Here is a 25,570-nt window from a genome sequence, read left to right as displayed (position 1 = left end):
TGTGAAAGCAAACATATTTTCTTGGCCCAAGTAAGAGTCAAAACTGTGGCATCTTAGTAAATAACCATCAGGTGAAGGTGATGAACCAGGGTAGAGACTGGAATTTATAGGGAAAGAATTTAAGGGCCATTTAAAGTTTGGGAGCAGGAAAATCATGATTAATCATCTGTGATTCAAAATCTTGGAAAACACATAATGGGTGGCAATCATTCACTGACCCCAAGGTAGAGAGAGTCTAGACAAATCATGGCTCAGTGAGAACCTCCCAAGGCTTATTCTCTGTGCAGTTATGCTTCTGATCAACACCAGAACATGATTGACATACATGGGCTGCGATTGAAATATCTCAGCATTTTCCCAGGAGAAATCAGACTAACAAAATGAAAGTATCCAATCAGAAGTTTATTATGTAGTAATCACACATCGTTAACTCCCCCTTGACTTCCGTTTACTACACTGCACTTTGATTATTTAACAATCTGGGGGCAGGAAGGAGGGGCAGAGAGAACATTTAAGAAGTAATTCATATGATATAGTTCAGCAATGCTATTGCAAGGGAATATGAAACCAGGCAGAGGCTCTGGGAAGAGAGAGACTTTCTCCAATCTCATTTGGTCCCCCTGCGCTGTCGGAAATAGCGGTTGTAGGCAGCATTGTATCCATAAACCATGGCATAGCGTTCACAGAGTTTGAAGTCATCACAGGCTTCCCGAGTGATCTCATAGGCAGGCTTGGTGCGTTCTCGGATTCTAGAAGGTGGAAAAAAGAGACCCAGTTGAGAAGCATAAAGTGACTGGGGTTAAGAAAAAGAAGAAGAAAAAAAAGAGTAAGAAAATATCGAGAGATATCCCGTTCATCCTTCAATATTAAGAGATATTTGAAGAACCAGGAAGGAAAGGAGGAACAGGGAAAAGTTTTTTTCTTTTAATATAAATAGAAATTTTCTTTATGTTCTTTCCCTCCCTTCTGCTCCCTTCTGGGTCTTTCACAAAATCCAGAAATTTGGGGAAATTGAGTTGTTTCTTGTACATTGTTTTAAAATTCTTTGATTTGGGGATACAATAAAAGCAACATATATGACTGTTAAGAAACCTGTTTCTCACTCCATTCAGGTCCAGGATGCTACCCTGGGAAAAAATGTCCTCCCCGCCATTAAGTGTTGTTACCCACCTCTCTTGGGCTTTAGCTCTCCATCTCTGCTGGGGTGACATGAAGGTGTTAGCATTTCTCCTATTAATGAAGGGACCTTAAAACAGAAAATAAGTAATTGCAAATTTAGGGAAACAGTAGTTGAAAATATTGCCATGAATATTCCCTGACACAAACATACTGGCAAGCTCATTAATTCATGCATTTTATGTAACTAGAGATCTGCAAAAATCAAAGGGAAAGACAAAACAGATTTCATAAACTGCCCAACCAAAAGACACCAGCCTATGTTTCTTAGAGACATGTCATGTAGGCCACAATGATTTTTGCTTGTTTATTTTGCCTTTGGCCAATCCCTTTGCCTTTTTCAATTGATATCCCTACTCAGTGTGTTTTTAATTCCTGCAAGGAGAAATTCTCTCTGCCCTGAAAACTTGTAAAGCATAACTTTAGATTACAAATAAATGAGCAGTGTAAACATAATTAATGAACAAATTAAGAATGAAATGAATATGTTATTTCTTCCTATTACTCCATCTTTGTAATCCAGATATTCAAAAACATTCGACATAATGTTGATGACTGTGGTCTCCCAGCTGACTCGGCCTCCAATTCCCTACTTTCCATTCACCATTCCTCTTCGTTTTCCATCTGTGGTTGAGGTGGAGTCAACTTAAAATTTCCAAATGCGATTTTATGGCCCCTAAGTATGTTGAATGCAGTTTAAATGCCATATTAGACAACTTCAAGCTGTAAAAACCACTCATTTGGCAATTTTTATAGTCATTTGATTTTTAAATTAAGTTTATCAAAAGAGGTCCTCTTTTTCCTCCCTGTATTACTATTTTGTCTAAGAATAGAGAGAGATTCTCTAATACATGAGATTTAAACAAGCAAGTTAAGTATTCACACTTACTAATTTCATAGGATTCCATGCTTTCATGAGATTCTGGAATTAGAAAAAACATTGTATTGTTATTTATCACACACGGCAGTAGTCTAATTGTAAGGGAGAAGGAAGAGAAGAGTTGAAAAGATGTGAGAAATATTTTCAGCAGTGAGGTTATTACAGAGTTCTGGCACTTAGGATATGGGAGTTCTTTCTCTAGCTCTGTCCTTGCTGTGAGTATCACTTCAGTTTTTCTGATGCTGAAGGAGTTGCAGTGGCCACGATCCTAGCTAAAATTTCCCAAGGGCTGTGAGGTCTTCAGGCTAGTGAAATAACACAATTTAAGTGCAGCATACAAGTCTCCAGAGAGCCTTCTCTGATTAATTTGAGACCTGTCTGAGAGCAAGGTTGAGAAAGGGACAGAAGGGTCTAGAAAACACCCCGGTACCTCCCGGCAGGCTGGGCAGATGCAGATGTTCAGCTGGGTTTTACCAAGACAGGTTTCTAACAGGTTCCGAAAGCTTCTTAAGATCCTGTGTTTAATTGGCAGCCACAGAAACCGCTGGCTGCAGCTGAGAACTCACACTGGGCACAATGCCAGGTCAGAGGAAGAACTCAGATGAAGCCAGAGCAAAAGTCTGCCTCTTTCTACCATTCTTCTGAGCACAGAAGGTCGCTTGGGCTTCTGTTTATAAGCAAGTGCTTTTGCTTGAAGAGTTAAAAAGGAGGTGAAGAAACCAAACCTCTGACACAGAAATCTTGTGATAATTTCAAGTAAGATGCACAATGCATATGATGGGAAATACAATTTTGGCTTAAAAACATCTTAAGTATCCATATAATTGAAGCATAAGATGGAATGATCTAAATAACTTTGCTTCAGATTTCCCTTCATAAACTTTGAACAGACATAGACATATGTAATGACATATAGAAACCAGGCAAAATTTATCCTTTGACTGTAGACATCATGAAATCTGATTTTTTCTGAGATTCTTTAAATATAAAACATCATTTTTAAATTAATTCATGAAACAAATGTAGGAAGTTCACAAGATTGTCCTGTCCCTAGAGAAGGCTATATTAAGACATCATGTGAACAGATGTTCTTAAAGGCGACTGATTCAACTAATACCCTTAACCAATTATTAACAAAGTGTAAATAAACATCCTTAAAGATGAGAGAACTCAGGGGTTAAGGGTTTGACATCTTCTCCTGAAATAGTGATGTTTCCAGGTGTCTGGCGACTTACCTAGAAAAGCCTTGCCTGTTTACTTGCACACAAGAACTGGATATTTAGGACAAAAATTAGACTTGGTGGAACAGATAAGTGTCCTTGGGGCTTCGAAAATGTTAAAGTAATGGTACTTTAAGATTATAATAGAGAAAGTGGGAAGAAGAGGCAGGAGAGGGAAGAGGGAAAACAAGTACAGTGGTCGGAGGCAGGAGAGAAGAACCAGAGACATGGCAGGAGAAAGGTCGCTCACCATAACACAAAGCAGCCAGCGCCAAGGCAGCCAGAAGGGAGAGGAGGAGCAGGGTCCTCATGGTCTCTCTGGGGTCCTGTCAGGTCTTGTGCGGCAGCAGGGGGAGGAAGGCTCCTGCAGGCTGTCAGTGAAAGACTGTGGGGTTTTTATAAGAACTAGAGCAGCTGAAAAGGGAGGAGCCAGTGGGAGGGAACCGGGAAGGTGGGGACCTGTTGGCACTATACCAGCACTGGGACTTTTCCCAAATATTCCTTCCTTCCAGATATTGTGTGGGTCAGCAGCTCTCTCTCCCTCCTGGACCTGACCATGCTACAACAGGATGCTGCCCTGGTACAGAAGCTATGGCCACCCTATGTTTGGGGCCGGACCTGGGCAAGGTCCACGGAGAAGGGAGTTACCGCAAACATGTGTTCGCCTCTCTGATCTACCCTTCTGGCCCGGACTGTGGGCCTTTCAGGTTTGGCCCGCAGACAGAGCTGTAGTGTTCTGCCCGCCCCCCTGATGGATGGACAAGAGGTTCTGGCAAGAAGGACTTCACTTGTTTGCAGGTTCTAATTCGGACTTCTTTTCCCAGTCGGGCTGAGCGGTCAGTCCTGGACCAGGCAGGCATTTGTCTGGCAATGGGCACTTTTGCATTTTTCCAAGTGCTCCACAGGGTAGAGATGCCCAGTGGCTCCATCGGGTTCTGCTTCCTTAACTGGCTCCACTGTCACTTGACCATCCAGTTTTGTGATGTGAGTCCAAACCTGTGCCCTAATGCTCTCTTAGGCTGGATATCACTGACCCAAAATGCCGCAGGTATAAGGGTACCCATCTCATACTTTCTGAAGGCATTGTCTTGGTAATTAACTACTTCAGTATGCTTTCAGTGAGTGGCAGATGAGAGGCAGGCTACCTGCTAGGTGCTATGGGCAATCTAGAGACAAGCAAGATACGTCCCTGAGGAGGCAGGTAATAGCTACCTGCTCTTCGCTTGCTCTTGACCTATCATACATCCTCGAGCAGAGGTTCTCACATTCACACATCGACTGCACCCCCTGTACCTGAAGGAGGAGGCCAGCCATTTTGCACCTCTGGTTATCTTGTAGGCAAAGCAGTCTTTTTTTCTTCTTTTTCTCGAACAATCAGAAAACCTTTTCTATCAGATGCATCTCTGTTGCCTGGCTACCCCAGAGTCCTCTTGGCAGACAAATAGATTTGAGTCACAGAGCAGTGGACTGTAGAAGAGCTAAAGTGGCGGGACCTCTGACTCGGGCTGGAGCAGCAAAAGGCTGGGATGTGAGTGGGTGGGTATCCCTTTCAATAATGATTTATTTCTAGGAGCAGTGGTGAACAACTAGATGGAGCCTCATGCCTCATTCTTTTTGTTTTATTTTATTTCCCTCCCAACCTTGTCCTATGAAGGACTTTTATAAATGCTAAAGGATTTACTGTTAAAGGAAACAGCTCAGTTGTAATCTGAAGAAATAATGAATTCTAGGGGCCAGCAAAATTCAGGTTTTCCCTCCAGATATTTTCATATTAATTAAAATTAAATTAAAAGAATATAAAGATATGTTCTTTGTGATAAAATCTGAAAGAGACCCTAAAAGAAGACAATGTATATTCATCCTTGATAGAATCAACCATCATGAATTCCCTTCATGAGGTTGGTGTGTTCCCCTCCTTAAACCACAAACTTGCTCTCAGTGTTGGCTTCTGTGCCTTTTTTCCATGATAAATCATCCAAATCACTGTATTTGCAAAAGGCAGTTTACTACATTGTGTGGTTTTGGGGGAACAGGCCAGCTATGGCTTGTTTATACAGCATTTCACATGTCTGCAACTTAGTCACTGACTTCCAATTAATATGATATGAAATAAGTTTAGTTCTAATGTTTCCCCTCTAAAGTGACTAGGCTATTTGCCCCCAGCTCCCACCCCATCTCCCAAATTAAAGAGATTTCTCTCTTTTCCAGCTACAAACATATACTTTGTAATGTACATTAACTATCTTTTCCAACCAGGTTCCAGATGTCTCTGACTCCCAAGTTCAAATGGCAGCTGTTCTCTTTCAGCCTTCTGACATCACAATTGTTTATCTTTATACTCTGTGAATCCAAACTTGAAAATCTTGCACTTCTCTTTCCCACTTAAGCTTCCCCTTTTTTCACAAGTTGTTTTCATCACTGGGTTTCCTAATCATTTAAGCATTTCTCTTTATCACCTTGCTTTTTGTAAGACTAACACTTTCTGGTGGAACTGTCTCTCACCAGTCACTCATCTCCTCCTTCCATTGTTTTCCAGCTATTCCTGGATTCTTCTCTGGTAAATCCCATTTATATATTATTCATAAAAACTATTAACATGTATGAGAAGTCAGAGCTATTCTCCTCTTCTCCCATGTCACTCTCCATCTCAATGGCAATTTTGTGTGTGCCAACTCCAGTTGTGTGTTTTTTTGAAGACAATTTGGACTAACTTGATGGGGGCTTTGTATTGGAAAGGGCCAAGATGAATTCATCAAACATAAGAGAGAAGAGAAAAAAATGGTGGGAGAGAAAAAGTGAAGGGGGAAGGGGAGGAACTAGAAGAGCCTTGTAATTTGGGCTTGCTGGATGGGAGAGTTTTAGGTAGAGACTGAGTTGTAGAAGAGAAAAGCTTTGAGGCAGTCATAGGACATGAGATATGGGAAGACAGAAATAAGAGTTGCTTTGGTTACGAATAGGATTGTTTGAGATGTTCAAAGATTGCTTGAGAATTGTCAGAAAATATTGAAATTGTTCTTAATGTTGGCTGCTAGTTTGTGTTTTCTTAACTGAGATACCTTGTAAAGACTTGACCATGTGAAGCTCCAACATTCATATAGATATTTCTCCCTGACCAAAGAGGAGTATTCTTTAGTGGAAAGAATATTCAAAAACACTCACAGAAATGTCAAGAAAGGTATGGGTGATATGATTGCTAGTTTTTTTTAGATTGTATGGGAATCTCCTCATGTAAGATTGGCAGTGTGATATAATCAGGCTACAGAAGCCATAGAGCAGCATGAGATCTCCTATTCCACCTACTCTCAGCAGGAAAAGAGAGGCATGACCCCACCTTCTAGGGCCAGAAGTAGCCTCACGGTTCTTGTTCTTTCATCCATCCATCCAACCATCAATTCATCTAACATGTATTGAGCATCTACTTTGTGCCAACTCTAAAATGGAAATAGAGGAGAAAAATACAGATATGTGCCCTGCTGTCATGAAGAAGTGTGTTCTTAGATCACAAATGTAATGAGGGGCTCCTCTTCTTTAAAAATTTGTTAGGTACCCAGAGGACCCTACAGAAGACCGAATGATAGCTTTCTCAGTAGACTGACCTTTTTATGGGAACTCAGGACACTTGTTTGCAGAACATTGCAAAAAGCACTGATGACAAGCTCAGATAATTCTCAATTCAGGGAGAGAATGGAAGGGAGGAAAGGTTGGTAAAGCTGTCAGGAATTACAGGGGGAGAAGCTTCTCAGGAAAGTATCTGCTGGAGGATATACAAAAAGAGTTATCCATTTTCTATAGTAGTTCTGTGACTAAAATAATGTCAGAGTGATAGTACAGCTAAATGTATTTTCCCACCAATTCTACCCCCTCCTCTTTCTGTCCTTGCTTATCCTTCTCTTTTTCAGGCTGCTGGGCATTTTATTTCTGAGAAATTTTCCTGGCTCCAGTTAAATTTTTTTTCTCTTCTATGAGGTTCAGCTTTATTTACAGAATGTTGGTTTTATGAGTTCATGCTATTATTTTACTGGCAGCACCCAAACGCCTACTGTTGCCAGTAAAGGAAAAAGGCAAAAGAAAGAAGAGTTAGGAAGCAGCAGCCATGAAAATAAAAACAGAAATCACTTTCTAGGACATCAAAGGGCAGAGAAAGGAAGAAATCTAGCCAGCTCCATGGGATGGTGTTGACCTCTTGATTCTGTTCCTTTAAAGGAAGCCTTTTTAATGGATTTACATCTCAGATTTCTTAATTGACATAACTTTCCAAGCACCAAATCTCCCAGTCCTTTTCTGAATTTGTCTTAACTAAACTAAGGGAAAATGAGTATTTGTTGAACTCATGTATGGGAGGAACATCGAATGAATCCTGGGCAGAAACTTTTGGGGAAAGGTGGAGAAGACTAGATGGTAAATAAACTGGGTTCCTGGTTGGGAAGACCTGTAATTTTTCTTTTCTTCCCATATATTTCCTCTACTCTTTTCCTTTCCATTAATAGCTTCATCTTTTAAATAAGATAACATATATAAAGTAATAATTATACAACTATCCTAGTAATGTTATCATATATCAACTGTTTGCTATACACTAGGTATTATGATAATCACTTTTTAATTTAATTTAATTTTTTATTAAGGCTTCATTGATATATACTCTTATGAAGGTTTCACATGACAAACATTGTGGTTACTGTATTTACCCATATTATCAAGTCCCCCCAACACCCCATTGCAGTCACTGTCCATCAGTGTAGTAAGATGCCAGAGTCACTACTTGTCTTCTCTGTGCTCAACTGTCTTCCTCATGACCCCATAACACCATGTGTGCCAATCATAATGCCCCTCTATCTCCTTCTTCCTCCCTCCCCACCCACCCTCCCCAGTCCTTTTCTCTTTGGTAACAGTCCATTCTTGGGTTCTGTGAGTCTGCTGCTGTTTTGTTCCTTCAGTTTTTGCTTTGTTCTTATGTTCCACAGATGAGTGAAATAATTTGATACTTGTCTTTCTCCACCTGGCTTATTTCACTGAGCATAATACCCTCTAGCTCCATCCATGTTGTTGCGAATGGTAGGATTCGTTTTCTTCTATGGCTGAATAATATTCCATTGTGTATATGTACCACATCTTGTTTATCCATTCATCTACTGATGGACACATAGGTTGCTTCCATTTCTTGGCTATTGTAAATAGTGCTGCAATAAACATAGGGGTGCATATGTCTTTTTGAAATTGGGATCCTGCATTCTTAGGGTAAATTCCTAGGAGTGGAATTCCTGGGTCAAATGGTGTTTCTATTCTTGTTTTCTGAGGAAACTCCATACTGCTTTCCACAATGGTTGAACTATTTTACATTTCCAACAGCAGTGTAGGAGGGTTCCCCTTTCTCTGCACCCTTGCCAGCACTTGTTTCTAGTCTTTTCTATGTTGACTATCCTAACTGGTGTGTGGTGATATCCCACTGTAGTTTTAATTTGCTTTTCCCTGATAATTAGTGATGTGGAGCATCTTTTCATGTGCCTGTTGACCATCTGAATTTCTTCTTTGGAGAAGTGTCTGTTCATATCTTCTGCCCATTTTTTAATTAGGTTATTTGCTTTTTAGGTGTTTAGGCATTAGAGTTCTATATAAATTTTGGATGTTAACCCTTTATCAGATTTTGAATTCGATTTACAAGTAGATTCTCCCATACTGTATGGTGTGTTTTTGTTCTACTGATAGTATCCGTTGCTGTATAGAAACTTTTTAGTTTGATGTAGTCCCATTTGTTCATTTTTTTTGCTTTTGTTACCCTTGCCTGCAGAGATGTGTTCAGGAAAAATTGCTCATGTTTTTATATTCAAGAGATTTTTGTCTATGTTTTCTTCTAAGAGTTTTAGGGTTTCATGACTTACATTCAGGTCTTTGATCCATTTTGAGTTTACTTTTGTGTATGGAGTTAGACAATAATCGAGTTTCATTCTCTTGCATGGAGCTCTCCAGTTTTGCCAACACCAGTTGTTGAAGAGGCTGTCATTTCCCCCAGTGTATATCCATGGTTCCTTTATCATATATTAATTGACCATATATGCTTGGGTTTATATCTGGGCTCTCTAATCTGTTCCACTGGTCTGTGGATCTGTTCTTGTGCCATTACCAAATTGTCTTGATTACTGTGGCTTTGTAGTAGAGCTTGAAGTTGGGGAGCATAATTCCCCCTGCTTTATTCTTCCTTCTCAGGATTGCTTTGGCTGTTTGGGGTCTTTTGCAGTTCCATGCATTTTAGAATGATTTTCCTCTAGTTCTTGAAGAATGCTGTTGGTATTTTGATAGGGATTGCATTAAATCTGTAGATTGCTTTAAGCAGGATGGCCATTTTGACAATATTAATTCTTCCTATCCATGACCATGGGATGTGTTCCCATTTATTGGTATCTTCTTTAATTTCTCTCATGAGTGCCTTGTAGTTTTCAGAGTACAGGTCTTTCACTTCCTTAGTTAGGTTTATTCCTAGGTATTTTACTCTTTTTGATGCAATTGTGAATGGAATTGTTTTCCTGATTTCTCTTTGTACTAGTTCATTGTTAATGTATAGGAATGCAACAGATTTCTGTGTATTAATTTTGTATCCTGCAACTTTGCTGTATTCAGATATTAGATTTAGGAGTTTTGGAGTGGATTCTTTAGAGTTTTTTATGTACAATATTATGTCATCTGCAAACAGGGACAGTTTAACTTCTTCCTTGCCAATCTGGATGCTTTTTATTTCTTTGTGTTGTCTGATTGCCATGGCTTCCACCTCCAGAACTATGTTGAATAAAAGTGGGAAGAGTGGGCATCCTTGTCTTGTTCCTGATCTTAAAGGAAAAGCTTTCAGCTTCTTGCTGTTAAGTATAATGTTGGCTGTGGGTTTGTCATATATGACTTTTATTATGTTGAGGTACTTGCCCTCTATACCCATTTTGTTGAGAGTTTTTATCATGAATGGCTGTTGAATTTTGTCAAATGCTTTCTCGGCATCTCTGGAGATAATCGTGATTTTTGTCTGTCTTTTTGTTGATGTCGTGGATGGTGTTGATGGATTTTTTAACGTTGTACTATCCTTGCATCCCTGGAATAAATCCTACTTGATCATGATGGATGGTCTTCTTGATGTATTTTTGAATTCGATTTGCTGATATTTTGTTGAGTACATTTGCATCTATGTTCATCAGGGATATTGGTCTGTAATTTTCTTTTTTTGGGTGTCTTTTCCTGGTTTTGGTATTAGAGTGGTGCTAGACTTGTAGAATGAGTTTGAGAGTATTCCCTCCTCTTCTACTTTTTGGAAAACTTTAAGGAGGATGGGTATTAAGTCTTCAATAAGTGTTTGATAAAATTCAACAGTGAAACCATCTGGTTCAGGAGTTTTGTTCTTAAGTCGTTTTTTGATTACCAATTCAATTTCCTTGCTGGTAATTGGTCTATTCAGATTTTCTGTTTCTTCCTGGGTCAGCCTTCGATGGTTATATTTTTCTAGAAAGTTGTCCATTTCTTCTAAGTTACCCAGTTTGTTAGCATATAATTTTTCATAGTATTCTCTCATAATTCTTTGTATTTCTGTGGTGTTGGTAGTGCTTTTTCCTTTCTCATTTCTTGATTCTGTTTATGTGCATAGACTCATTTTTTCTTGATATGTCTGGCTAGGGGTTTATCTATTTTGTTTATTTTCTTGAAGAATCAGCTCCTGCTTTCATTGATTTTATTGTTTTATTCTTTTCTATTTTATTTATTTATTTATGCTTGATCTTTATTATGTCTCTCCTCTTACTGACTTTGGGCCTCATTTGTTCTTCTTTTTCTAGTTTCATTAATTCTGAGTTTAGACTGTTCATTTGGGATTGTTCTCCTTTCCTCAGGTAGGCCTGTATTGCAATATACTTCCCTCATAGCATGGCCTTTGCAGTGTCCCACAGATGTTGTGGTGTTGAATCATTGTTATCTATCATTTGTCTCCATATATAGCTTTATCTCTGTTTTTATTTGGTTATTGAGCCATTGATTAGTTAGGAGCATGTTATTAAGCCTCCGTGTGTTTGTGGGCTTTTTCATTTTCTTTGTGTAATTTATTTCTAGTTTCATGCCTTTGTGGTCTAAGAGCTCGTTGGTACAATTTCAATGTTTTTGAATTTACTGAGGCTCTTTTTGTGGCCTAGTCTATGATCTATTCTTGAGAATGTTCCATGTGCACTTGAGAAGAATGTGTATCCTGTTGCTTTTGGATGGAGTGTTCTGTAGATGTCCGTTAGGTTCATCTGTTCTAATACATTGTTCAGTGCCTCTTTCTCCTTACTTATTTTCTTTCTGGTTGATCTGTCCTTTGGAGTGAGTGGTGTGTTGAAGTCTCCTAAAATGAATGATTGCATTCTATTTCCCCTTTTAATTCTGTTAGTATTTGTTTCACATGTGTGGGTGATCCTGTGTTAGGTGCATAGATATTTATAATGGTTATATCCTCTTGTTGAACTGACCTCTTTATCATTATATAGTGTCCTTCTTTATCTCTTGTTACTTTCTTTGTCTTGAAGTCTATTTTGTCTATTAGTTGCATGAAATATCTTTTTCCATCCCTTTACTTTCAGTCTGTGTATATCTTTGGGTTTGAAGTGAGTCTCTTGTAGGTAGCATATAGATGGGTCTTGTTTTTTCCATTCAGTGACTCTATGTCTTTTGATTGGTGCATTCAGACCATTTACATTTAGGGTGATTACTGATAGATATGTACTTATTGCCATTCTAGGCTCTAGATTCTTGATTACCAAAGATACACTTACTATCTTACAGTCACTTAGTATGACTCACTTAGTATGCTATTATAAACATAACCTAAAGGTTCTTTTTTTTCCCTCCTTTTTCTTCCTCCTCCATTCTTTATATATTAGGTATCATATTCTGTACTCTTTGTCCATCCCTTAATTAACTTTGGGGGTAGTTAATTTGACTTTGCATCTGCTTAGTAATTAATTGTTTTATGTTGTGGTGGTTTTATTTCCTATTTAGCCTTAGGAATACTTCCATCTATAGCAGTCCCTCCACAGTGCACTGTAGGGATGGTTTGTGGAGGGTAAATTCTGTCAGCTTTTGCTTATCTGTCAGAATGCCTCCTTCAAATTTAAATGATAACCATGCTGGGTAGAGTATTCTTGGTTTCAGGCCCTTCTTTTTCATTGCATTAAATATATCATGCCATTCCCTTCTGGCCTGTAAAGTTTCTGTTGAGAAGTCTGATGATAGCCTCATGGGTTTCCTTTGTATGTGATCTTTTTCTCTCTCTAGCTGCTTTTAAAAGTCTGTTCTTATCCTTGATCTTTGCCGTTTTTATTATTATATGTCTTGGTGTTGTTTTCCTTGGGTCCCTTGTGTTGGGAGATCTGTGCACCTCCATGGCCTGAGAGACTATCTCCTTCCCCAGATTGGGGAAGTTTTCAGCAGTTACCTCCTCAAAGACATTTTATCCCTTTTTCTCTCTTCTTCTTCTGGTACCCTTATAATGCAAATATTATTCCGTTTGGATTGTTCACACAGTTCTCTCAATATTCTTTCATTCTTAGAGATACTTTTTTCTCTCTGTACCTTAGCTTCTTTGTATTCCTCTTCTCTAATTTCTATTTCATTTACTGTCTCTTCTACTTCATCTAATCTGCTTTTAAATCCCACCATTGTATGTTTAATTTCAGATATGAAATTTCTTAATGATTGAATCTCTGTTCTGAATTCATCCCTGAGTTCTTGAATATTTTTCTGTACCTCCATGAGCATGTTTATGATTTTTATTTTGAACTCTCTTTCAGGAAGATTGGTGAATTCAGTTTCATTTGGCTCTTTTTCTGGTATTTGTGAGATTCTTGTTTGAACTAGGTTCCTTTGACATTTTGTATTTGTATGTGTCGCCCTCTAGTGCCAGAAGCTCTAGTCTCTGGAGCTGCTCAGTCCCTGGAGTGATGTCGGGGGTCACACGGGAGCGGTGCTGGTGACTGGGGGAAGGAAAGAGCTGTTTCCTGCTTCCCAGCTGCACTGCCTGTCTCCACGGTCAGATCCACTGGGCCAGCACACAGGTATAAGCCTCTGTGCTTTGCATTTGTAGCTGCCATAGGCGGGGCCTCCCTCTGGCTGGCCTGACACCAGGGCAGGGACTGCCAGTTTGTGAGCTGGTGCCAGCAGAACAGGAGGGAAGCACCGCAGGCTGTGTATCACAGTGGGGGTCCTCAGAGCTGAGTAGCCAGCCATAGGGATGGAGTGCCTGAAGCTCCTGAAAGTTCCCAACCTGCTGGGCAGAGCATGCCCAGACAACCTTGTCCACCTATCCCTTCTCCCGTGCAGCAATCTCCATGCAAACCCCGCCCCTTCAGCAGCCCTCTCACTGCTAGGAAGCCTCTCAGAACATCCGCCTTTCCTTTGTCCCAGAGTGGCCAGATGTGGATCCCTGTCCTCCACAAATGGCTGGAATATCAGTTTCTCCAAGTATTCCACCCGTCATCTTATCTTTCCAAGCCTACTAATCTCCAGAGCACCATGCCATGTAGGTCTGTGCTCCCATAGCAGATTTCCAGGGCTGGGTGTTCAGCAGTCCTAGGCTTACACACCCTCCCCACTCTGTTTCTCTTCATCCCACTGGTGAGCTGGGGTGGGGGAAGGGCTTGGGTCCTGCCAGATTAGGCTTTGTTATGTTACCCTGTTTTGTGAGGTCTGCTCTGTTCTCCATGTGTATGCAGTCTAGTGTAGCCTTATTTCCTGTTGCTTTTTTAGGATTAGTTGTAGTAACTGTATTTTCTTAATATATGTGGTTCTGGGAGGAGTTCACTGTCTCACCTCTCATGCTACCATCTTGAATCTGGTTCCTCTGCCCATTTTTTAATCGGGTTATTTGTTTTTTGGTTGTTGAGGCATGTGAGTTCTTTATATATGTTGGATGTTAAGCCCTTGTCGGATATGTCATTTATGAATATATTCTCCCATACTGTAGGATGCCTTTTTGTTCTACTGATGGTATCTTTTGCTGTACAGAAGCTTTTTAGTTTGATGTAGTCCCATTTGTTCATTTTTGCTTTTGTTTCCCTTGCCTGAGAGGATGTGTTCAGGAAAAACTTGCTCATGTTTATATTCAAGAGATTTTTGCCTGTGTTTTCTTCTAAGAGTTTTATGGTTTCATGACTTACATTCAGGTCTTTGATACATTTCGAGTTTACTTTTGTGTATGGAGTTAGACAGCAATATGATAATCACTTTTTATTCATTGTGCTATTTCCTTCTCACAATAATTCTACAAACTGAGTATAATTACCTATATCCTATATATGAGAAAATCAGGGCTCAGAGAGGTTATGTATTTTATGCAAGGTCACACAGCAACTACATGGCAAAGGCAGGATTCTAACACAGGGCTATTTGAGTTGAAAGAATATTATTTTAACCACTAATGTGATCGTGCAATATTCCTCAAGGTTCTAACACCTGATTAAAGAATTCTATGACTGTGTCTACAGGGATCCTTGAGTCTGCAATTCACGACCTAAAGATAAAATTAAACAAAGATAATGATATTTAAAATGATGTTTTCTTCAATGTCCTTTAGCATAGGTCAGTACGAATTATAGATTTGTATATGATCACTTAAGCACAGAATTCTAAAATCAGAGAAAGGGATGAATTTGAAATTGGAATCCAAGGCCCCTATTTCCCTATCCAGTATACTCTGCACTCTAAACTGTCTGTCCAGACAAGTTACAACTCAAATATGTTGCCCTCCAAAACATTTTGACTCACTTCAGAAATCGCCAAGTCTCATCCCAGTCTCTGAACACTCATGTTTGCAGACTGTCATATGACACTAACTTTGGTTTGGTGTAAGAATACAGGCTTTCACAGTGTCTACAAAAGTCAAATTCTATGGTTACTGAGACCCCAAGCAAAACTGGAAATCTAGGCTCCATTTACAAGATGCTGCTTCAACTGGAAGCAAAATAGAAAATAGATTCTATGTCTCTCCTGTCTTGGCTGGAGAGGAGTTTGGGAAAGGTGGGCCATTTACTCATCAGACTCTGGCTGCTTCTTCTGAGTGAGGTGTGAAGGGGAGTTTCTCACAGTGCCATGGCCTCAGCTGGAAGGGAAGGAATCTTTTTAGATCTATTCTATGGTCACCCCACACCTGGCCACATACTTATCTTACCCTTTCATTATTCCAGTTCACCAACATAAAAGTATTACTACCTAATTCAGGAAATTTACAACAGCAATAAATGGACCTAAGTAACTTATAGGAGTTCAAGGATATATTGGTGTCTGGCAGAAACAGGAGACTTGAAGACAGGACTGATGAGACAGAGTATGAGAAGTATGAAGTGATGTCTCTGTTAGTGAGATGGAAGCAGAGCGGGAGTATGTTTAACATTTGTCAAGACACAAAGGGAAGGGAGAGGATGATAGCTTTGCTCAGCAAGTCATAGTACATAAGCACTGTGTAGTAGTTTCAGTACACTTATAAGCAGTTTTAGGGAAAATAGCACAACAGCTTTAAACAACAGCGAGTCACTTAATAGAAATTTAAGTAAAGAAATTTAAACTAAGACATTTAAATTTAATGATAACATTTATATTAAGAGTTAAAAATAGTTGGCAACTTTTAAAGTTGGCATGAGAAATGAAAATACACTTTTTGAAAATCCTTTAGTCGGAGATGGATATGTGGACGGACCTGTGTCTAACGCAAAGATACATACTTAAATGGAAATTTAAATCATTCTTAAAGTGATTTTTAACTTTAGGTAATAGATTGACTAGAAGAAAATCTGCGTAACTCAAATCTACTGAGTCCCTTTGTAACCAGCCTGTATTCTTTCTTCTATTGCTCTTTCAGGCAGAACAAACAAAAAAATTGGGCAGAGTGACATCCCCCATTTTCACTCCACCTTGGGATTCCCTTCATAATGTTGGTACCTCCTCAGACAATCATCACATAAGCTAGACTGGACTCTGAAGAAAAGCTCTGTAGAAAGTAAATAACTCTTTTGGCTGAAGGATGTGCTTATAATAATAAAAAAGTCTATGGAAACCTTAGTGTCTGTTGACAGATAAATGGATAAAGAAAACATGGTAGATATACAATGAAATGTTATTCAGGCATAAAAACTATTTGTAACAATATGAATGAAACCAGAGGACCTTATGCTAAGTGAACTAAGCTAGACACAGAAAGATAAATACTGTATAATCTCATTTATAAGCAGAACCTCAAAAAGCTGAACTCACAGAAACAGATAGAACAGTGGTTGCCAGTGGCTGGGAAGGTGGAAAAATGGGGAGACATTGGTCAAAGGGTATTAACTTTCAGTTATGAGGTAAGTTCTAGGGATGTAATGCACAGCATAATGACTATAGGTAATAATACTATATTGAATACTTGAAGTTTTCTTCAATGGTCACACACACACACACACACACACACAAAGGTTACTAGGTGAGGTGATGGATATGTTAATTAACTTAATTGTGGCAATCATTCTATGGTATATATACATATCAAACCATCACATGGTACATCTTAAATAAATACAATTTTTACAATTTTTATTTGCCAATTATACCTCAGTAAAACTGGAGGAAAAAAAAGGAAAGCCTAGATTTGAATTCTGGCTCTGCCACTTATTCCTTGTGTGACATTTGAGGTTGTTTAAATTTATAAACCTCACCTTTTCAGTGACCCAATTAAGGATTATAAAATCCAACTCACAGGCCTGTTGGATGGATTAAATAAGACAATAAACGTAGAGCTGTTTGACTGATGGCTGGGGTAGAATGCCATGGAGTACACACACACAGCACATGTTATTTAAAAATAATTGGTTTAACTCCATTGATTTAATATTCCATTTTGCTCCTGTAGTCAAGGAATAGGTTGCAGAGGACGACCAAAGCAGAGTGGACAATACACGAAGTGGGCATAATTGAATTAACAAGGTCTTGTCCAGTGGGAACCAAATCGGGAGCTGGAAGAGCTCAGTTTAGTTCTGACACTGCCATCAATGCCTGTATTACTTTTGAACAAATGATTTCATTCTCTTTTCAAACACGAGTTGGAATAGACTTCTAGATTTTTGTGCTTCTAGATTATTTCATCCTTGAATAAACAACATAGGGAAATTATTTTATAAGTCAATGTTTGAAGGAACAGTCTGTTCTTAATGCTGTTTTGCAAGTGCTGCTTCCAGGGTTGACTGGTGTTTGGTCGTGCGCCCTTGGTCCTGAAAACCTCCAGAAGATGCTGTGTAAAAGCTCCATGCAAATCACTGCTGCCAGTACAACTTGTCTGCCATGATTTCCCAGTGTAGTCAAATAACTTCATTCATTCGAGTTGCATCTTGATATGCTTTGCAATCGTTGGGATCTAAAGGGCAATCTTTACAGCCTGGGTTTGGTTAGTAGAGAAAAATCTTGTGGCAGCGATCTGAAACTGCAATTCCTCTCCTTTGTCCCATCATCTAGTCATTGCAAACCCTGGAAATAGGATGAACTTCAGGAAAAGGAAATTTAGAGGGACACAAGCGAAAAATGTCCAGGTTAATATTAGCGAAAGTCTAGTGCAGAACATGCCTTTGTTGATCAAGCTAAGAAGTGAACAGGCTGTGAAATAAGAGGTAGTCTCCACATGTGATTTCTCCCTGGTAGAATTGTGATGGAAAATAATGCAGTGCAATGTGGCTTAGGATGACCTGTGGAAATTTAATTCAGCTCTGTCCGCTGGCTTCCACTTTGTAGTTTTAAAGCCTGTGCTTGTTTGAACCTTGGTGGCCTCTCCCCTGACCCTGATTCTTTCAATTTATCATTCTCTGCATTTCCTGACTTTCTCATCATCTTAGATTATATATTTTTGGCCACTAGGGTATTTTGAAAGAGACTTTTACTTTGTTGAGGGAGTGAAAGGATTTTTCACTGGAGTTCTTTCTCTGGCTGTTGGTAGGAGATAAACGAGTGGGAGTAAGAATGGGATCAAAAGGAAGGGACGATAAACTGAAGGGAACAAGATGTAATGTAATTTCTTGTTTTGTTTTGTTTTGAGGTAGCAGCAGAAGGGCAGTGAAATGGATACGGGCTGAGGTGTGGGATTAGTAACGAGGAGAGTCTGATATGAATGCTTGTTTGTCTTGCTTTTCCACTAGTCTTCAAGGTCATTGAGGTTAGCCCCTGGCTTTTATTCATCTTTAAAACAAAACAGCTGCTCATTGCTTTAAGTAAGCCAATATCCCTCTCACATGTATTCCCAATTCTCTGGTGACTTAGCAGATGGGAGGGCTTTGGAGTCAATAGGACTGAATATGAATTCTTCTCTGTCATTTATTAATCTCTGCCGTTTCTCCAATTTCTCACTTCCCTTATATAAAAAAATGGTAGTCATAATGGAAAGTAGTTTATGGAGTTGCTGTGAGGTTTAAATGAGCTAATGCATGTGGGCATCTAGCTGCCACAGTGCCTGCATATAGTAAATGCCCCATAGAAGTTATTATTAGTAGTATTATTTCTAACTAGCTATATGACCTTGGATGAGTCATCTCACTGTAGCATGTGAGGGGTGACAATTGTAACATAAGCTGTTGTAAAGATTTAATGAGATGATCCTTGTAGAATACCAAGGAAGTGTCTGTGATGTAGTAGTTGCTCACTGAATGTTAGTTCCCATCTCCCTTTTCTATTCTTTATTTATGCAGTTTCCCAGCATGTAACCAATGCTCTAGCCAAACTGAGCAACTTGTTGGTAAGATGTCCCTCAGTGTTTGCCATCACGCCTTCGCTCATTTTTTTGAATACTCTCTTTTTCTGCTTTCCTGTCTCTGTCTATAGCTACTTTGAGCATTTTTTAAGGCTTATCTCAAATGCCACCTACTTCATGATATAGCCCATAAGTAAGCTTCCCAATGGGTTATTTCTCCTTTTAAACACTCCCTTAGTGCTCTATTTTATATCTAAACTAGCCCATGTTTTCTTCCTTTCTGAATTAGAGGCATTTCTCTTCTCCATCTGGTCACTCCCCTGCTCCCCAGGTATTGATGGTACAGTCACTGGTCTCCAGGCACATTTATCCCCCAGACGCCACTCATTATTTAGGAAACTGTCATGTCTAGAAAGATTGAATTCTTTCTTGCTAAAAAAAGAAAGAATTCTCTTGATGAATTCATATGTTGCATTAAATGAATCTTGTATTTGCTCATAATAACTCTAGGATAACCTTTCATCAACCTTACCTGATACCCATTACAGAATACTGACATTATCTGTTTATATGACTGTGTCCTACCCTGAATTTTAAGCTCTTCAGGGGAAGCTAGGACTTGTCATCCATATCTGTGGCCCTAGTCCCTTACATATTGTCTTATCTGCATACCCAGTACAGTGCTTGAAACCACAAGAGCGTAGAGAGGTTGCCCTTAACAATGCATTCCAGCAGGCTGATAGCACATACTCAGACTATCCCTGCCCTTCAATTGAAGTATAAATTTGATCCCTTGTGAAGATAGGAAATTGCCGTAATTTGAAACACAGAATAACTATACAGTACGCTAAAAAAAAGATGGGGGGGGGGAGGAAATGCTGTTTCACTTATATTTTTTTCTATTTTTGCTTTAAGTGGCAATCTGACTATTAAATTAGTAGATTACCCTCTTTATGAAATAGCAATATTCCTGAAAGTTTTCCAGATAATAACATTGTAAAATACACGTATAGCCTAAATACATGAAAAAGTATATTCCTTCTTAAAGGAAAATCACTTAAATAGCAAGGATTCCTTTGGGAGAATAAAACAAGAAAAGTCCCTTTGCTGTGTGTGAGGTGTAAATTCTGCCTGTATGTGGCTTTTTGTTACTTCTAGATTTTTGTACATTTATCTGCTGGAGTGGACCTATGCACACGACATGAAGTTATATGAAGAAGCCAACCCATTCATAGTACCAAACTATGCTAATTAAAGACATAAGTTCAATGGAAAGAAAACAAGAATATGTTGCAGATTGCCAAAGGGCAGAATTAATTAATTAATTTCATTACTTTTTAATAATTAAAAATGAATAATTAATATTTATTAAGTAACATTTCATTTATTTCTCTTCTCTACTTTTTTCTGGTTCACCAAAACAAGCCTCTCAGCTATGCCAAATAGTTTAAAGCAGAGCACGATTTTTAGTTTGAAAACCAAAAATATGACTTATCTGGACGTAATATATACAAAAAGTTAACTCATGAAAGAGAGATAGTAGGGCTATGCAAAAGTTGCTACTCTCTCGCTATACAAATTTTTTATATTCACTGAACATTTACTGAATAGCTGAAAGGAAGACAATTTTGTGCCATTTTCCCTTTTCTCAGAAGCTGTGCTGTATCTGTTGGAATGAATTTTAGTGCTTTCTTCCCATCTTCAGATGATGATGACATAATAACTTTCTCACAAGGTCAGCAGCCCAAGTTGGAGGATCTGTGGAGATACATGTTTTCAAGCCAAAGACTCTTGGGAATGAGAGGGGATGCAGATCCAGATATTGGCTGTTCTATATACTGGGGACTCTCTGGAAAAGCAGTGTTTAAATACTTAATATTTTGGTGCCAGAAATAAATCAAATGGACAATGGTGCAAAAAGAAAAATGTTTCTGGAACAACTGGAGGTCAATTTTCACCTTAGCTAGTATAGCAACTTGAACTTGAATTTCTCAGCCCCCACATTTGCTCTTCATATTGTGATTTGTACCTGGCCTTGCTCCTTCCAAGGACACACACAGTTCATATGGCTGGGTTTTTTCCTGTGTAGGCTTAAAGATAAGCAAAAAAACTGACTCATTGCTCTTCTTGCCAACATGTCTTCCTGTTGCACAAAAAAGAAGGCGGCCATGAATAGATTTGGCAAGGCTGACTTGTAGGAATGATTTCCATATGGCAAGATTAATTATTCAAACACAGGATAGTTAAAGAACCCGAAGGCTTTTGAGTGTCCTGGAAGAAAAGATCAAGAAAGAAAAAATTATTGAAATGTTTCAGTGATTCTCTAAATAAATTTATACAGGCCATGGTATAGAGCCTATTTTTAAGTCATCTAGGGCTTAAATTATGTTTTAAGGAAAAAATATCCACTAATGGCACGTAACAATTTTTTTTTTGTCAAATGACCAAAACATTTATGTTACCAGATGCAATGAAGAGTTCACATTTACTTAGTATATTTTGTGAGGAAAATCTCTACTTCTGTCTATATATAGGAGACCTAAATAAAACTGTTACAATTTTGTTAGGTAAAGATGTTTTTATCTCTAAGCAGTATGAATGTTTTAGGTATTTAGAGAGAAAAAGAAATGTAGATAACCTGAGAAACGAGCTTTGTGAAAGTCATTGTATCATTACTTTGCCCTTAAACCATCTTCCTCTGTTATTCACACGCTGCCTACAAAGATGAGTCGAAAATTTAAAGCAGCTTAATTCCTTTCCCCCATCTTCCAGTCAGAAGTTTAGGAATAAAAAAATAGAATGTATGCAACTCTTATTACTCTTCAAAGAGGACTGAGAAATAAAAGGCATGAAAACAACAAAACAAATCTGTAATAAAAATTCACATATACATGTGAATACAAAATACAGCCTAAAATATTATCTTGCTAAGGGGAAATATAGCTTATTTATTTATTTATTTAAGGTATCATCGATATGCAATCTTCTGAAGGTTTCACATGAACAACATTGTGGTTTCAACATTCACCCATATTATCAAGTTCCCCTCCCACCCAATTGCAGTCACTGTCTGAATATAGCTTATTTTTATAAAGTTCTTATGGGAGATGGAGGTTTAGAGCTTTCAACTGACTTGTCCAAAGGGATACCAGGAGTCACATGCCTTGAACTTTGCTTGACTTAGAATAGTTCTCTGTGTGCATACTTATGTATTTGTGTATATATCATTTATAATAGATTACATGTAATTTAGAGTATAGATATCTAAAGAGTGAAGTCAAATGGCACAGGGCCTAGCAAATAGTAAGTACTTAATTATATATATATATATATATATATATATATATATAGAATAAGTTAACACAGTGCCAGGGCAGTTTCTAAGCACAATAATGATAACGTGTTAAGTTGTTCATTTATTCTATAAACACTTATAGATTGTCTACTCTATTCCAGGTATAGTTCTAAGTAGAATTCATAACGGCCTTTAAGAAAAGTAGTCTATGGAGAGACAGGAAGATAGATAAATAATTATAAATACTGAAAGTTTGTAGTTAGTTGTGTAAAAAAATTACACTGTAGAAAATAGTCCTAATATAGTGTTAATTTTAGTTAGTGTAAATGGGCCAAACTTACCAATTAAAATACAGACTATATCAAAATAGATGCTAAAAAGAAGTCTAATATTATATGGTCTCTATGAGAGACATTTAAGACAAAAAGAATACAAAAGGATTGAAATTAAAAGAGTGGAAAAATTATTTCAAGCAAATTTGAACCAAAGGAAAGTGAGAGTATTACTCTTAGTATCTAGTAAAGTTGAAGTCAAGGACAAATGTTGTAAGGACAATGGAGTATGTTTTATACTGAAAAGAAAATATCAAGAGATGTTTTACACTGGAAAAAAAATGAAAAATAATGTATACTGATCAAGTGGCTTTATACCAGGAATGCAGGCATTTTTAACATTGGACAATATATCAATGTTATTCACCACAATAATAGATCAAAAGAGAAAACTTGTACAATTTTCTCAATTGATGCAGAAAAGCATCTATCTTTTGATATATCTTTTGATTTTATGTGTATTTGTATGTACTGATTTTGTATTTATATATATTATATATAAATAATTGATACAAAGTTATCAAGTTAGGGGCAGATGTAAAATTCTTTAAATTGGTAAGTTATATGCCAAAAACTTACAACAAACATTTTTCTTAACGGAGAAAGTTAAAACTCAATTCCTTTAAAGGTAGGGATAACAGAAAGATGCTCACTGTTATCACTATTATTTATCATAGACCTGGAAGATATGACCAATATTATACTAAAAAGAAAAGAAATAAAACCTGGAAGGATTGGAAGGGGAGAGAAAGATAAACATTTTTTTGAGACAATGTTATCTAAATAACATAAAAAATAATCATCCATTCAACAAACTATTAGAATCAATGAGAGTTTAGTCAATTTGCATGTAGAAAGTCAGTTGACAAAAACAGTACTATTTCTCTACATCAGCAATAACTAACTGGCAAATACAATGAAAGTAGGATACATTTCACAATCCCAATAAGAACTGTCAAGTATATGAATTATTTTAACCAAGAATATATAGAATCTCTATGTAGAAAACTAAGATTCCCAACAATAGCAATGAAAAATAATCTGAATAGATGGAAATATCATCCATGCCCATGGATACAATGATTTCCTATTATAAAGATAAATTTCCTGAACTTAATTTATAAATGCAATGAAATCCCAATAAAAATTCCAGCTGTAAATTTTGAGATGACATAAAGATAATCCATTAAAAGTTTTACTTTTCCTTTTTCACATCTAGATCCTTAATCCATGTTGGAAGAGTTTCATATGATGTGACGTGGGGATAGTTTATCTTTTTCCACGTGGATGGAGAATTGTTCCAGCACCGTTTCTGTAATAGCCTATGTTTCCTCATTGGTTTTCCATGTCCTCAAGCTCCCATAAAAAGGGTCTGTTTCTAGTTTCTGTTACACTGGTGTTGTCCCTGTGCCAATAACATAGCTTCGAATTTCCCAAGACATCTAGTAGTTTGCCATCTAGAAGAGCAAGTTTTTCCCTTTTCTTAAAATTATATTGGCTGTTCTTAGCTTTTTGACTTGTATAAGTTTTTGATTAGCTTGTCAAATTTCATTTAAAATCTTTTGGAATTTTTCTTGGAATTTCATTTGGGTTTATTGATGAATTTGGGGATGCTGACATATGCAGAATATTGAATTTCTTCATCTATGGCCACAATATAATTTGAAATGTATTTAGCTACTTTATGTACATTTTATAAAAATTTTACAATTTTTTCCACAAAGAACTTACACATCTTTTGTTTTATCTGTTAAGACTCCTAGAGTTACTGTGAATGGCATTTTAAAAGCTATATTTAAATATAATTTTTACCGATGTATTTAGGAACACTGTAGGTTAAAAAAAACTATAAAACATGGCAATATTATTGAGCTATCATTAATATTAACAGTTTGTCTATGGATTCCTTGGGTTTTGCCTGTAGGCAATTACATGATCTGTGAAAATTGACAATGCTTTTTATATTCCTTTCAAAATCATATACTTTAGATTTATTTTTGTTGTTTTATTGCACTGGTAGTAATAAGGTAGATAGTAGGTATCCATACTGTGTTCCTAACTAGAAAGGAAAAGCTTCTCATATACCCCAGATTATAATGTCACATATTTATGTTTTTTATAAATGTATTTTATCAGCAGAAGAATATTTGCTTCTAATCTTAATTTGCTAAGTTATTATTTTTAAGATGAAAGGGGTGTTAAATTATAACTAATGTTTTTTCTTCTCTATTGCATTATCATGAATTTTTCTCCCCATTGATCTCTAACTAACTATGGTGAATTGCAATGATAGATTTTTTAGTATTGTCTTTATTAAATTATTTTTGTCTGCTTGATTAACATATTAATGATTAAAATTCCAGCTATAATTGTGAATTTCTCAATTTTTACTTTCACAATTTTTACTTTATGTATTTTAAATAGAATGCTTTCTCTCTTAAAGTTTATGTTAATATATTAGTTTAATTTACTATTGACAGCTTTATTTAGCTAAGTATTTGGTTGGTATCATTTTTTCTATCTCATTTCTTTATATTTTTATAAATCATATCTGTGTAGCTGTCTTGTTAATGGATATAGATAAAAATTTTAAATGTAATTAATTTACATTTATTCTCAATACTGATCTATTTAGGTTTATTTCTAAGAGTATTTTGTGCTTTTATTTGCTGTGAATTTTATGCTTTTATTTTTTAAACATTTCTTTATTACTTCCATTGGCTTATTTGAAGCTTCTAAAGAAGTCCATATCATCCCTTTATTAATATGCAGATTTTATATATTATATTTAATCTTTAAGAGTGCTTTCTCAAATTTTTAACATTTATATTTAACTTAACACAATCCAAAATTAATCAGTACCTCTATACATCACCTGAACAATACAAGGACATTACAAGGTTTTAAGGTCAATTAAATTATTCCCATAATTAGTCACTGTTACCATCCATTAATGTTTTATAC

At 37.2% G+C, this 25,570-nt stretch overlaps 2 protein-coding genes across 6 annotated transcripts in view; one reads left to right on the top strand and one right to left on the bottom strand.

Annotated features, from left to right (window-relative positions):
• The window catches only part of PDE6H (phosphodiesterase 6H), a 186,012-nt gene that overhangs the window by 68,127 nt on the left and 92,315 nt on the right, over nt 1–25,570 (top strand). Inside the window, exon 1 of one of the 5 annotated variants that reach the window (XM_073223446.1) lies at nt 13,184–13,334. The exons of the other annotated variants lie outside the window; for them this stretch is intronic. The gene's annotated coding sequence lies outside the window, so the exon portion shown is untranslated. Of the gene's footprint in view, nt 1–13,183; nt 13,335–25,570 lie in introns of those variants that run through there. 5 annotated transcript variants of the gene reach the window in all.
• Nucleotides 382–3,677, bottom strand: MGP (matrix Gla protein). Its single transcript, XM_017644659.3, has 4 exons — nt 3,527–3,677; nt 2,066–2,098; nt 1,171–1,246; nt 382–749 (listed from the first exon to the last, which is right to left on the bottom strand). Exons 1-4 carry the CDS (start codon nt 3,585–3,587, stop codon nt 608–610), a joined length of 312 nt encoding a protein of 103 aa, XP_017500148.2. The 5' UTR covers nt 3,588–3,677; the 3' UTR covers nt 382–607.

This window comes from Manis javanica, chromosome 15 (genome assembly GCF_040802235.1).
Source record: "Manis javanica isolate MJ-LG chromosome 15, MJ_LKY, whole genome shotgun sequence".
Lineage (NCBI taxonomy): Eukaryota > Metazoa > Chordata > Mammalia > Pholidota > Manidae > Manis > Manis javanica.
Note: the sequence above shows the minus strand (reverse complement) of the source record. Positions and strands in the feature narration are given on the sequence as shown.